This window comes from Pezoporus wallicus, unplaced genomic scaffold (assembly GCF_028554395.1).
Source record: "Pezoporus wallicus isolate ANWC-B61680 ecotype Strahan unplaced genomic scaffold, APGP_CSIRO_Pwel_v1 contig_1438, whole genome shotgun sequence".
NCBI lineage: Eukaryota > Metazoa > Chordata > Aves > Psittaciformes > Psittacidae > Pezoporus > Pezoporus wallicus.
In genome coordinates this window covers 1,178,863-1,193,371 of record NW_026638681.1, presented here as the reverse complement: position 1 = coordinate 1,193,371, position 14,509 = coordinate 1,178,863, and the positions used below count along the sequence as shown (strand labels likewise).

At 38.1% G+C, this 14,509-nt stretch overlaps 1 protein-coding gene across 1 annotated transcript in view; it reads left to right on the top strand.

Moving 5' to 3' along the window:
* The window catches only part of SYTL5 (synaptotagmin like 5), a 77,046-nt gene that overhangs the window by 39,013 nt on the left and 23,524 nt on the right, over window positions 1-14,509 (top strand). The window contains exons 5-9 of the mRNA XM_057411832.1: window positions 5,478-5,590; window positions 6,969-7,101; window positions 7,905-8,030; window positions 12,529-12,685; window positions 14,262-14,391. Of these exons, the coding sequence (XP_057267815.1) occupies window positions 5,478-5,590; window positions 6,969-7,101; window positions 7,905-8,030; window positions 12,529-12,685; window positions 14,262-14,391 (659 nt within the window). The remainder of the gene's footprint in view (window positions 1-5,477; window positions 5,591-6,968; window positions 7,102-7,904; window positions 8,031-12,528; window positions 12,686-14,261; window positions 14,392-14,509) is intronic.

The following is a 14,509-nucleotide window of genomic DNA, read 5'->3' as shown; positions in this document are numbered from 1 at the left end:
CATCTTTATTAAATAGAAATCTCTGTCCTTTCTTTTTTTTTTTTTTTGTATCCAGTGTTTTTGTAAGACTATAGTGACAGCTAACAATGTGTAAAATGCCTTTTACACTGCTGGGTGTAGGAAGAGAGATTATCTTCTGTGTGGGCAGTATGAAATGAAAGTTTGAGATAGGTATTTCAGTTAAATCATTGTACATAGTTCTAGTTTTAATTCTTTTGGTTCTCCTTTCCTCTCATTTAAGTGGGAACTGCAAGGAAAATCAGAATTTTTAGGCTTTTTGAATTATATTTAAAGGAGGAGCTAATTATAAGTTGAAGTGAATAGGGCCTTTGGCAAGATTATAAAGCAAGGAAAAGAAAATAGGAGTCCAGTGTTGAGAGACAGTTATTCTGTATGAGTAGCAAACAAAAGTCAGGAGGAGAAGAAAAATCTTCTAGATCTGTAGCATTGATCTGCATACAGTGTTTGTGTCTCTCAAATTGGATTGCTTCACCATGCTAGGGGCTTTGTGAAAAGTGTTAAGAAAATAGGACTTTTTACTCTCTCCTTTTCTTTTGGCAGCCATGATGAAGCATGTTCAAATGTTTGATTTTTGTGAAATGATTTTAAGCGGGTAGCGACATGGCTGGGCTCCTTGTAGTTTGCTCCAGGCAGTTCCTGAGATGATCTCAGTGCTCATTACAACACATTAATTACATTCCAAAAAAAAACACTTTCAGAAAAAGATTTAGTGACTTTGAGGAAATGAATTTAAATTTGAAGAGTGAGATATGTTCATTAGTATAAAACCCTGGGATTTATATATATAATTTTTTTTTCAGTTTGCAGTTACTGAAAAAGGATGTTCCCCTTGAATGTCCTTAAAGAGAAGAGTATTATTTGCCTCCCCTTTGCCCTATAGTTTTTATGAGACAAAATTTGCAACACAAAGCATTTAAAGGTCAAGAAGAGTTAGAGATAAGTCTTCTGCAAAATTCTTAGTTCTACAGTTACTGAGGGCAGAGGGCAAGGCAGTACTTATTTCTGTGATTGTGTGTCTGATGGTCACATGGTGACAGTATTTAGTGAGGTAAATCAAGCCTGTATGTACTAATGCACTTGATGAGAAGAGACTTTCTGCTCCATTCCCTGCATACAAGGAACCGACATCATCGGGGCTTTCAGACATAGGTGCTAAAAGAGAAACTTTCAATAAAGGTCACTTATTTTCCCCTGCATCTTCTCAAAATATGATCATTTGCGTTTTAAATTTGGCATCTGAAATGATCAATAGGTTGAGGGAAATCAAGTTTTTTAAGCATCTGCTGACAAGCTGATACTGCAGCTTGATGCTGTCCATGTTTCTCATTACTAATATACTTAGATATCTGTGAACAATGCTTTTCTTTTGATTTGAGTTCTTCAGCAAGATAAAATACCTAAGTGGCCCAAGTTATTGCAGCAGAATAAAGCAGTAATGGGAAATTTATCTTCATCTTTGAAATAATTATGTTATCTTAAAGTGTCACGAAAATTCATCAGTATCTTAGTAACATTTATTCCCATTAGGAGCCTAAAAATAGAGGCATTTCAAATATTTTAGTAAGCAATTTATTTTCAGGCTTTTATTTTCATAATTTCTTTTTATCTTAGCTTCTAAGCAAGTTTACCTACTTTTTATAGTAAAAAATTCTATTTAATAGCCTCACAGCATATTAAAAATTACTCTGTGTCTGTGTTTTGGTATCCTCATGTATAGGCTGCATTTTATACAGCTTTTTGTCCTGCCATTTTTCATTTTTCCTTCCAAATTTTGCTCCCAAGGAAGAAGCAAAATAACTTGAGGAACAAGAGGGGGAAAGGAAGCTAGACTAAATTTCTCTCCTCTACTGTGGATGTGGGTTAAGCAGGATGATCAAAAGGATAGTGAATCTGTTTTACCATTGTGGGTTTTTTCAGCATACGTTGCACTTCTTGGAAGGCCTCAGTCTAGACACTGTTTTGGTAGAACATATAAATTTTTAATTTTTGTTTTTACTTTGTAAGCTACATGCTAACTGACAAAGAAAAAAAGGAAAATACATGAACATACTGTAATTTAGTCAGCATGGACCTTTGACCCATTTTAAAACAAACAAAACCCAAACCTGCATGCACTGATTTGATGTACTGTTGACTAAATGTCCTTATTTCTTTTCTCACTGAAACAGTTATTTAGATGGGAATGGTTCATTTAAGTTTTGTGTCAGAAATAGAAGAAGAATAAACTTGTCTCAGTAGGAAAGGCAGTCTCCCTTTTCCATGATGTCAAAATAGCATTATTATATGACTGTTTAGATCTTGCTCTTCACTTTTGGATTCAGAATGTCAAATGCAATTATGAAATTCAAGCTGCAAGTCAGAGACTTAAGCAGTCATTTAATCTGAATTAACTTCTACTTATGCGTAGAACAAAAATTGTTTTAATTGGTACTCCTGACATGTATGAATGATGAAGATAACATGAACACCAGTCTTCCTGTGAATTTTTCAGTATATGTGAAAAATACATCCAGTATCAGTGCCCTAGAAATTCAAAGATTCAAAGCTTAGGGTTTTCCCTCTTATTTCATTAGAATGGGGCATTTTTGCAGAATGTGATCTGTCGGGTAAGAGTACTTTTGCAAAAGAGGACTGCCGGTTGAAGTCACGATCTCAAGACTGACCCTAATATTGATGATAAGGATGAAAGTCTGAAATGAAGGTTGAGGCTTCTAGACTTGTTTCATGTGACACTTGCAAAGGCTGGCTGTTGATACCTGCTGGGTTTTGTCTTTTTCTGTGGATAACAGGCTTGGCTGGAGAAGTGAAGAACTTGACTAAAACAAGGCAATACTCGCATTATTTGCTGTGTTTTGAACCACAGTTGAGGGGGTTGTCTATGTTTTACCTCAGATCTGTCTCTCTTGTTGAAGTCAGAGCAGAATGGCTGTGGTCATCCTGAGAAACGCCCTGCCAAGGAATTGGCACCTCAGGTTAAAATGTGGCTCTTATTACTGCTTAATAAGATCAGCCCGATGAAGAGCATGGGCAGTTCAGTTTACCATCGTTAGCTGAACCAACACACAGTTCAGCTCCATCGGTGTAGTGGTTGTCCCACTCCCTTGCCCCTTCAAGCTTGCTTTGGTCCCTTAGGGAAGAATAGAGACGGGTTGTTGCATGGGGTAGAGTGAGGATGGTGAGTAATAAAGTTGTGGGTGAGCCATACCACAGTGGGGTGGAGGAGGAGAGGAAGGCCTTCTCCCAGGGATGGATGCTGGGGGAAGACCTGCTCCTTCCAGCAACAGCACCACTGCTGATCCTTCCTTGTGCAGCCCAGCAGCCCTTCATCCTTGTCCTTCCTTGCCTCCTCCCACAGCCACCCCAACCATTCTTCTCCTGGCTGCAGCTCCTTTGATCTCTCCAGCCCCCATGACCCTCCTTGAGTCCTCAGTCCTTGCAACTTATCTACTGTCAAACAAGGAGATACATCGGTCTCAGCCACCATTCCACCCAGGGGGAGGTCCCCATAGTTCTTCTGATGCAGGAGGCACTGGAGAGGTTTTCTTTCCCTCATCACTGTTCACATTTGGCCAGAAAATGGAGGAGCTAGCTCTCCAAGGACCCTGTGGCAGAGGGCTGAGCCTCCATGAACCACAGCAGCCCAGGTTGGTGATACAATTCAGGGATGGGTATGGAAATAATAGCAAGTTTTTGCTTGTAAAAGCCTGTAGCTTTGTGTGGGGCAGCCTCCAGTGCCGCTGAAATCCTTGGCATAGGTCCCACCTTCATCATCAAATTGTCTGGAGCATGGAGAAGAGTGACGATTCTTGTCTGGATAAGGACCTGTGGAGTCCCCTGTCTGACCTTGACAGACAACATTTAAGCAGTGCTGGTAAGATATTAGGGATGAATAAAATCTCTATCCAAGAGGAAAGCAGCACTTGCAGAGTTTTACGGTCAAACTTGGGAGTAGCTGATGAATAAAATGAACAAACTGCAATTCATACTGCAGTGTGATGTGTCATTTATATTGCAGTGGGATATGACAACATAGTCAAACATCTGAAGGGTTTCTGGACTGATATAAAGCATCAAACTTGCTGTAAATCTTGGTATAAAGATAACTGCACAGAAAAATGTGTTATAAATGAATTGTGAAAATATACATTCAGAGAAAAACTGCTTTTTTTTTGTACTAGCCAGGCTGTGCATGGTTTCTAATGCAATGAATCCTTTCTACTGCTCACCTCTAACAAAAGTTAATTTAAAAATTCTGAGTGGAAATGTAGGTTTTATTTTATGCCTTGCATAATGACTGACTGTTTGTGATGGTGAATTGTAGCGGGTTTTGTCACTAGGAGTCTGCAACAAGAAGATAAGCACAGAAACAGAAGATTACTGCCTTACGGGCACATGTCTTGGATTTTTTTTATTATTATTTTTTTTAATGACTCATGCAAAGGTGTGTGATTCATTAACAGCTTCGGAAGAGCTGATTATGTAAGGGTCTTCTAACCAATGGCAGGATCCAATTCTGTAATTTTAGTATTTTCTCAAGTAAGACTCTCCATTCAGGCATGACTCAGAAGTAATTTAATAGCAAAGATACTGATCAGTGCTCTAAATCCATCTGTAGTAATTTTCATGCCCAAGAGACTAGATGATTTCTTTTCTGTTACAGGCTTGAAAATAAGTTTTCTTATTGATCAGTAAGCAGGAACATATCTGGTTTTGTGGGGGTTTTTGTTTGTTTATTTGCCTTTTATTTGAGTATTCATGATTAGTAGCTTTTTGCCAGTAACTCTATGCAGGGAAGCAGTAGAAATAGCAATGTTTTATCATAATGAAACTAATTCAGGAAAAGGCTAACAATCAGCATAAAAATCACCTGCGGAAAACAGCAGTGCGAGTACGGGATTTCTTTGTTCCTAATATGGGTACGAGAATTTGAAACCGGAGAAAAATGCGCTGTGCAGAACAGTAGCAAAGACTACTTTGTTCATTGCTCTGAACCTCTGACCTCTGCAGTGATCTGGATATAACCAGGCTTGGTCCATGAACTGCTGATTTGGCTGACAGAAGCTTTGGTGGGGGATCTTCTCCTTCCATTCACTGGAAGTTGCTTTGACACTCCTGTTATTTTGGAGATATTGATAACTGTAAGGTTGAGTAGTTCTCTCTCCAAAGGACTATGTTATCTATGGAAATCTGGTAGAAGTGGTAGAAACACTTTTTTGCCAAGTAAATTTAAATGTACTGAAAATTGCTTTTCATTCACTAAGCAAGATATTATTCTGCTACATGTCCAGCTATCCCAAGCTTTGCAATCGATTTTTTTTATTCCTTATTTTGACCTGTGTAAATATTCAGTGTGAGAGCATGAATGAATGATGATGTAAGGGTTTAAGCAGTAGCTTTGGTTGGTCAAGTTTGTTAATGTGCATATGTTTCTGGCTTTTATAATTTTCCCCATATAGACAGCTACGGATAGTGACAGGGGAATGGTTCTTTGAAGAAAGAGCAAAGCGCTTCAAGCAATCAAATCTTGGGACTGACGTTGTCAGACAGTCTATCTTACGCAAGTTCCCAGGTAAGGGATCACAGAGAAGTTTGTGCTGTTAATGAATTCAAACCTTGTTTCTAGAGTGCTTAACTTGTATTTTATTCTTCATTGTTGAAAGCATATATATATATGTGTGTGTGTAAAAAAAAAAAAAAAAAAATTCATAATTGGGTATTACTATGCAGTGATTTGTGAACGATTAATACATAGAAAAAGTATAGTTGAATGAAGAAGTATCTGTGGAGATAGAGAGCTGCTTAAAATTTTACTGCTGAAACAGGTGGACAATGTTATTCAGCTGCAAAGGCAGCAGCAGAGGTTCTAAAAGCTCTTTCTCAGTTCCTGCCAAGAAGTTTGGCTATATACCAAGATCTAAACCCAGCCTTTTATTTTTTTTTTTTTTTTACATGGACTCTCTTATTTGTGATGGTGGTGTGTAAGAATTATTCAATTTATCTTTTTCAACTCTGAACAAGATAGATAGATGTTAACTCCTGTGCTGTGTGCTATAGCATGAGCTACATCCAGACTATTTGGTACTTCTCAGTTCTTGCTTGACTTTCTTTTTGCCTAGATATCTCCAGTAAATTGCATGTGCACTTTCAGGTGCAGTAAACAGTCTGGTTCTTTTGACCAAGCACAGCAAGTGTACCATGTCTGTGAGTTGCTACGGTACCTTGCATGGTAGCACAGGACCACTGGTTTAAAGAAAAACAGTTTTTCCTGAATGCTGATGCCTCACTTAACTACTACACTCTACACACAGAAAACATTATTTAGATAGTCTTTTTAAAGACACAGCATTTATCACTTTCACCAGGAGTGTGATGAGCATAGGCAGATTGCAGGGAGAGGGACTAGACTACTTCCATTTGAAAATGCCTGGTGCAAATATGTTTGCCATTTTTGCTTGGCAAAATGCTGATCTTGCCAATATCAGCATGCTTCAGATGCTATTATGAAGCTTGCCAAACTGGGTGTTTTGTGATTTGCTACTTGATAGAAGTACTGAAAAATATGTTTAAGTCATTTTCCTCACACCTCGCTCCTAGTTGAACAAACATTTCAATTAGGAAAACATTCTTTAATTTACCACAAAGATCACTGTACACTGCAAAATTATATTTCAGGTCCTTTGGTTATTAAGTGTTGTCAGTGATAAATTCGGAAGCATAGTTCAACACAAGCATTGATAATGAGAAACATTTCAAGCTACTTAAAGTCTTATTTTCTTTTAGTAAAAGGAAAACCTAAAGAACCGTCAGAGTTGTTTGTGGGGAGGGGGGTTTAATGATATTTTATCATACGGTTTTATTTAGCATTGAAAAATTATTTTTGTATGTTGTTTCATAGGTACTGCCTTTTTTGTGCTTTCACTTTTTATTTCTTTCCCTGTCCACTGAAGATACAGTTTCCAGTAAGGATGAGGGAAGAACATTTAAAGATCAACCCCAAGAGAATGAAGAAAAGAGGCCAGATGTATCAGTCTCCTCCACAAATGGGCATAAATCAGTCTTCAGTGGACCTAGAAAGATAGGGTAATGTCTTTTCTTAGGGAAATGGATAAATCAGGTAACAGCTGTATACTGTTGAATGCATTTTCTTTTGAGTTTCTTCAGCATTCTATATCTGCCTCAAACTTTCCAGGGTTAGAAACAGCTTTCATTTAAAAGCATACTTACTATAATTAGACTGCTGTTTCCTAGGAAATGCAGCAGTAATTACTCTTCAACTATAAGTGTATCAGAAAAAAGGCAATTTTACTTCTGGATTTTTCTTGTTTATACTCTGAGCTAACAGTGTCTTTAAAGGCAGGTTTGCTCAAGAAGCAAACGCAAAAATGTAGTATTCAGAGGAGCCAGTTTTTATGTATATTGGTTGGTTCTGCGCACAAGTCAAGTTTCCCTTCTGCTTCCAGCTGTGCAAAGCAACCTAATAGTCAAGCAGTGTCCCTTTCTTGTGTGTGGGGCAGTAAATAAATGGATAGGTTGCTGATCATTTTACAGTCTCTGTAATGTGTGTGGTCCCAGTTTGGCTGTGTCCTTACAGGAGCACTTGGTTAGTCTCGGGGGACATGGGCAGATGCACCAACTATATGATTAGAGTGGTATTCGGACATAACTTGAGCCTATTGGGTGAATGGGAATTAAAATAGGATGAAGAAATAGAAATAGGTTTGATAACCAGGTTTGATGCTGTATTGACTCTTATATGCAGAGCTGTCCGTAGGTCAAATAAACGAAATTAACAAAATGCACACATCACAGTATTCCAGTCAGGCTGTTGTTTCCTGGGAAAAACCTTACAACTTCTAAAATCTTTTATTCCCTGTTTTCATCAGGAAGCTGATTAGGGCAGTTACCAAAGGAGAAATTACAAATGCCAAAGATGAAGGTGAAAGGAGCACAGGCTCAGAAGCTGAAACCCAGAGTCTGCCTAGTGGCAAGTCAACCCCTTGCTCTGAGAGGTGAGCAGCAGAAATCTGGTACCTCTCACACTGAGATTAACTTAGTGGTGTGTGTTAAGTCCTCTGTGTTGTATTGTGTTTTTGAATGCTTGGCATTAATATTACCTAAGAAACAGAACTTGTTTAAAAAACCCACAAAAACAACAGCAATAACAAAAAAACAAACAAAAAAAAATCATAAAAATTATCTCCATCCATCTTCCTTTCCTTGTGTTCAGCTGTGATTGGTGTCAGTACATTGTTGGGTTTGCTTTCTGGGTTTTAGTTGATGAGCTGAGTACATGTTGCAGAACTGAGGCCTTTTGTTCCAAAGTTTTTCTTTGGTAATGACATGGTAATTGATAATAATTTACATTTTCTTCTTCAAAAGCTCTCTTTGCACTTCTCTTTCCATGATTATTGTCTCAGTTATCTCTAACGGAATTCCATGTATCATCCTTCTGGGCTTAAGGGATCTCTTATCATTTTTTCTGATAGCATTTTAAAAGGCCAGATGCAACATTCCTCTCATGTTCCACCTCCAAAACAAAGCCAAAAATAGCTCATTTTTTTCTTGTTCAGTTGGATAGTCTATGCTGGATGTAGACCAACATTATTTGCTTGGGTGCACACAGAAGTTTTACAATCTAGACTTAATTTTCTGTTTAAAAAAAAAGTCTGCAAGATCCTATTTTCTGTAAGATCCAATAAAAATTTCTGACTCTAAAACAGTGCTCTTGCAACACTCCAAATAGGTATACAGAAACAGAGGATATTGGGTAAAATGAATGTCACAAAGTTTAATTCACATGCAGATGAACCTTCTTTTTTAAGCAAGAACTTGCTTCTCTTTGTTACCTGTGATTCAAAACCCTGATTGCTGCATGTTAGGCAACATGCCTAAAGTTGATGGTTCTAATCCTTTTGAAACTTTATTTTTTTGTTTGCACTGGATGCTGAAGCACTTACTAGCCAAATCAGCTTTAAAGCTAGTTTTCTTCCTTAATCCTTACACAGTTCGCTAAGGTTTTTTTCAACAGAGATAAATAGGCTCTCTGTATCTAACCAGATTCATACCTGACTTTTGTGAAAGCAGTAGTATTTTTGCTGTTTTTGGGGATTTGTTTTGCTTTTCATGGGTGAAAGTTCTAAGAGGAAAAAAAAACCCTGGAGATCCGGTGTCTGTGCTGCAGAGCTAACAACAAATACAGCTGACACGAAGCAAGATGACTTGGCTGGTATCAGCCTTTTTAGATTGTTTTTTAGCCCTGAGCGCATGTACAAGACAGGAATTTTCATCCTTCTGCTAAGAAATATAAGCTGCTCCTCAATCCTTCCACAAACTAGTATTTAGAAGTGCCATATCAAAAGTATTCCCTAGCAACACAGCTGGGTTACTGCGTACTTTGACACAGGGCACTGATTTGGCCAGGTGAGGATGAGATGGCCGGCAATTCAATAACCCTAATGTAATAAATCCAGTACCCTGGCTGTGGGCAAAAGCTAAAAATTAATGCTTTATGGAAAGACGAGCAAGGCAATCAAACATAAAGGCTATTTTTATACACAATTCTGTCTGTCCTTCTAAAAGTGTACACAGGGTTTATCTGAATTCTGTCACCCCAAATAAAATTACTTTGCTTCATTTATGGTTAGCTGCACAAGAACTTTCTTGCAGTCTGGCACATCAAAGCAGTTAGCACAGATCTCCCACAAGCATCCTTGTCCTAATTCTAGTGAACTCAGAGAAAGTTACTTAATAGTGCATAAACTTGGTTTAAAAGCAGCAGAACTGAGTAGTAATTATCAAAAATAACAGCAAAGCTTCCCAGGGCACCATCCATAACTGTTTTCAGTTTCAAATTAAAAGAATATAACAACATCTTATGACACTGTAGCTGTCCTAGATTTTCCTGCATGTTTCTGAGTTTTTTAACTGCCCTCATCTTTTTAGCTGCATTGCCAAAATTGGTAGTAGTTCACCTAGCAGCAAGGAAACTGAGAAAGAATTTTCATTCTTTCTAGAAATTTCTGTTTCAGAGAAGGCAAACTGAGCTGAGAACAGGGAGTCCTAGGCCGTAAGTTTGCCTCTTCAACTGGTTTATTTTTAACAACAGAAAAACTGTTTACTGACTGGAAGGCTGCATTAGGATACTTCTAGGAGAAACAGTATAGGACTTTCAGGCTTAGCTACACAGGCACACTACCTCATCATACTGAGGTCTTGCATACTACCTGGAAATGCTTGGCATAATTTTATAAGGTTTTTCTTTTTTCATCTACTTAAAATGCATACAAAATGTGTTGAACCTCTCTCTGAAAGCAGACTGAAATAAGGGTAAGTACAAGAGAGGCCTGTTTAACAGGTTTGATGTGCAGGGGCTCAGTCTGACTGATGACTCCTGCAGAACCCTTTATAACATGTTTTCAGATCTTTTATCCCAGCCTACTCTTACTTCTGAACACTCCTATTGATTTATATTAGTTTACACAGTAGGGGAAAAAAAAAAGTCAGTAACAACAATTTTTGTAACAGGAAGTCATGACAGTCCATCAAAAGTGGAGTGACATGCAGTAAAAGTCAGGTTTTCAACATTTTGGCCTTTTTCCATACACTGGTAGGCTTGGAAATTAAGGTATGTGCATCTAAGTCCAACAGCTTTGCTAAAACACAGATGACAGCCAAGTAACCTTGATATTATTTTGCAGCACCAAAACTGCATCTTTATGTAAACAGATAGGACTAAAATTCAGTCACAGCACATTTAGTAGGATTTGCTGATCACTGTCTCAGCAAATTAAAAAGTAGCAGGGCATGTATATATGAGAAGTGCACATGCAGAAGAGTGTGTTTGTTATGCATCACCTAATGTTGTCAATATACTGCCGAAAGAGGATAGTAATTATTAAAAAGTTACCATATGCTCACTAAAATACAGAATGATGGTTGCATAACATCTGTAGACAGCTCTGGTGTCTGGGGTTTTCCTTATATTCCTTGTTTTCAGTAACTCCACCAATGCGGATTCAGAGCCTGTGCTTACTGCTTAATGTAGTGATTCAGGAGCTGTTGTGTTTCACAGTGGTTTTTCTCAGTTCAACAGGAGTTCTAATGACAATTTCCATTGTGGTAGAGAAGATTTTTACTGCAGTTGCTCTAAACACAATGACAGCCTAAACCAAGCGAGGGTGAAATTCAGCTGTTGTCCAGCACAGTGAAGATGCCTGCAAATCTGAAATAATTATTAAGCAAGCCTCTTTTGGCTGAAAATATACTGTCAGTTCCAAAAACTTTCTTCAGTAAATTTGCACTACTATTGTCCTCTGACACTGTATTTTCCATCTGAATAGGGTACAATTCCTCCATCAATTCCTATTTACAAGTTTCGGTTTATTTTGAAGTAGTAAGTAGAACTGTATGCGAAACTGTTACAGTCTGCAAGACTTTTTGATATTTCTGTGAATTGTGAAAAAAAAAAATTAAAAGTTGAAACTGATGTTTATGGAGAAAGAAGAGACTGACTGAGATTTTGTATGTTTAATGCAAATTTCAAATGTAAAGAAAACTTGAATTGGAAATGAATTTCAAAATACATTTAAAAATAATTTTCACTGTCAAGAAAGTGCAGCAGCTTACCCTTTCTACACCTCCTCAATAGTGATATTGAGTCAGTATTTTCTAATGGAAAATGTGCCACGGGAAAATTTCTGTTTGTTGTGGTATTGGACAGCAGCTGGGTTCTGGTATACTGGTCACAGATGTGGGGTTTTTTTTTTTGGTCACTTTTACTAACATGAAATCTGGCGAAAAGACTTGTCTAGCTTTCCTAGCTTTCCAGGCTGGTTGAAACAATTGACTTGGGTCAAGAGTCATTATTGCAATATAAATAAGACAGTGAACAAGTTGTTTTTTTTAACCGAGAGGATGAAAAGAAGATAGCCAAGTATTTTAGACTTTCTGGAGACCCTGCTGGCATTAACATTGGCTGCAGAAAGTGGCCAGAACTGTCATGACACCATAGTTTTACTTTAAACCAAGGAAGTGTTACACAAGTCATCACACCTACTGTTGGGACGCAACAGTCCAAAATTAACATAGAAACACGGAATGGTTTGGATTGGAAAGGACCATAAGATCATCTAGTTCTAACACCACTGTCGTGGGCAGGGATACCTCCCACAAGACCAGGTTGCTCAAGGCCCTGTCCAGTCTGACCCTGAACACTGCCATGTTCATGGATGAATGCAGCTTCTGCAGCCTGGACAAGAGCCACCCACTTGGGCTTTTTCAGTTATGGTGAAAGTGCTGAAAACTCTTGTATTACTTGTATGGATAAGGTAATTCACTTTCCCTATGTTTTTCTTTCCAGGTTACATTTCCTTGCAGTCACACAGTTCATCTGGGGCAATATTATTCTAGTAAACTGTTACCATGGCTGTTTTATTGTAGTGGTATGGTAAATGGGTTGCTTTGGTTTGCTTAAAACAATAGCGCTTTAATACCTTCTCTCCATCACAGAGGGAGTACTCTTTCATTGAACAGCAGTGATGCAGAGGCCACTGCAGGCCATATGAAAGGGGCTGTGGGTCCCATGAACAGAGGCAATGTTTCCATACCTTCCCTTCCGAGGTCTCCAGCACTCAGCATGTGCAGCATGACTGCAGATTATAGCAGGGTAAGTACATTGATGCAGAGCTGACACCAAACAAGATGGCTTGGCTGTTATCAGCCCTTTTAGCTTGATTTTTAGCCTGGAAAGAGCAAGCCTGAGAGAGAAGATTTTGTTTGTTCCTTAATTCTGCTGGGCCCAGTGAAGTTCTTCACTAGAACAAAATGTGTCATGTCATATCAGTGATGGGTTTTTTGGTTTGGCAGACATTTTTCTTTTGTCTAAGAATTGTTGTTAATATCCAGCATTACCTAATGAGTTAGATTCTGAACTGAGAAGCAGAAGGATGTGAGTTAGCATTTTGGCACTTCAGGGCCTTGAGTAAGTGCTGTGGATGCTAAGGATGTGACTTTAAACATGCAGAGTCCAGCATGTTCCCACTGACTTCTAAGGAAAACATTGCAAGCTCAGTACTTGCAGAAGGTGAAACCGTACTGACTTGAGGTTCGTCTGGCTTCGGACACTGGGCTCTGCAATAGTTTATGGCATAACACAAAATGTGTGCTCGAAGCTTTATCAAAATGGAAGGTGGGATTCCTCTTACCTGTTTTTAGGCCTCTTGGGATGTAGGTGGGCATGACTGAGCTAGCTGCTTTGGCTGTTTCATAATAAGTGTGAAGCCAGAAGCAGACACTCTCTTCGTTCCCAGACAGCCTGCCTCTTTGTGAAGCAGCTCCTCTGCCTTGCTGTGCACTGAGACATCCATCTGATTTCAGTCATCCCCCCTTAAGAAATCAGGATTAAACTAGCAAGTTACTCCAGTTGCCATGACTTAAGTGTAAAAGGAAAATGAAATTTATAGTCAGAGTAATGTTTTTACCATTAAAGTTTGGAAAAAAGTATGTAAGCATTTGATATCAGAGCCCTATTGAATGCATAAATACTTTTTTTCTAACTTCCAAATTTGTGGTCTAATATATTGTCTTTCCTGATAAAAAGTAAGTCAGCATATATGAAGGGCAGTTTTGGGACCTGTAAATAAATTAATAGTTGTTTTATTTATATGCTTACTGGTCCACAGACTGACTTGATTTCAAGTGGCATTAGATTTGGTTGAAAAAGGCCAATCCATTTATTTTGGATGGAGTTATGTTGTTAGCTATTCCTTTACACAGAAGGTAAAAAGCCATAATGGTATCAAGTATATTGGTTTTATTTAGGGGATTACACTGGCATAATTTAATTAGTTCAAATACATTTGCATTTACTCTGAATGAAATTATTATGCTGGTATAAAAAAAAATTAGTTTTTATATTTTCTTGCCTTTTTTTATTCTTTTGATTTCCAAGCTAAGTGAACTTTTAATAGACTGGAGTGTTTCATTTCTCTCCTTTCACTCCTAATGCATTACTCTGATTCTTCAGTTGCAAATTTAGGCATGAAGCATATCTTTGTGCAAATTTTATGCATGATCTGTGCTAAGCAAAGCACATTAGATTGTAATCTAAACACATTCAGTAATAGACTGAATGCTAAAGGAGCTTTAGAGTTCTGTGGGCTGATGGAAATGATGCTTTTAAGCTGATAGTGAATAAGCCTGCTTTTTGTATTTATGGGATGTGCATTTTTCTTATTGGTCAGGACATTGTCTTAGACAATGGCGTGATTATTCCAGCAAGTGAAAGCGTACCTGAAGATTTAGTAAAGAAGCGTGGTAGGAAAGCATCTGGAGCACCTTCCATTGCCGTTTCTAGGGTGTCTCTGTCATCAGGCAAGTGTTAAATCTTTTCCTTCTTTCTGCCAGCCTATATCATCAGGGGTTTATTAAATTTCATAAACTGTTTCATATTCATTTGGAAAATTCTTCCATTTTCAAAGCAAGTTTATAC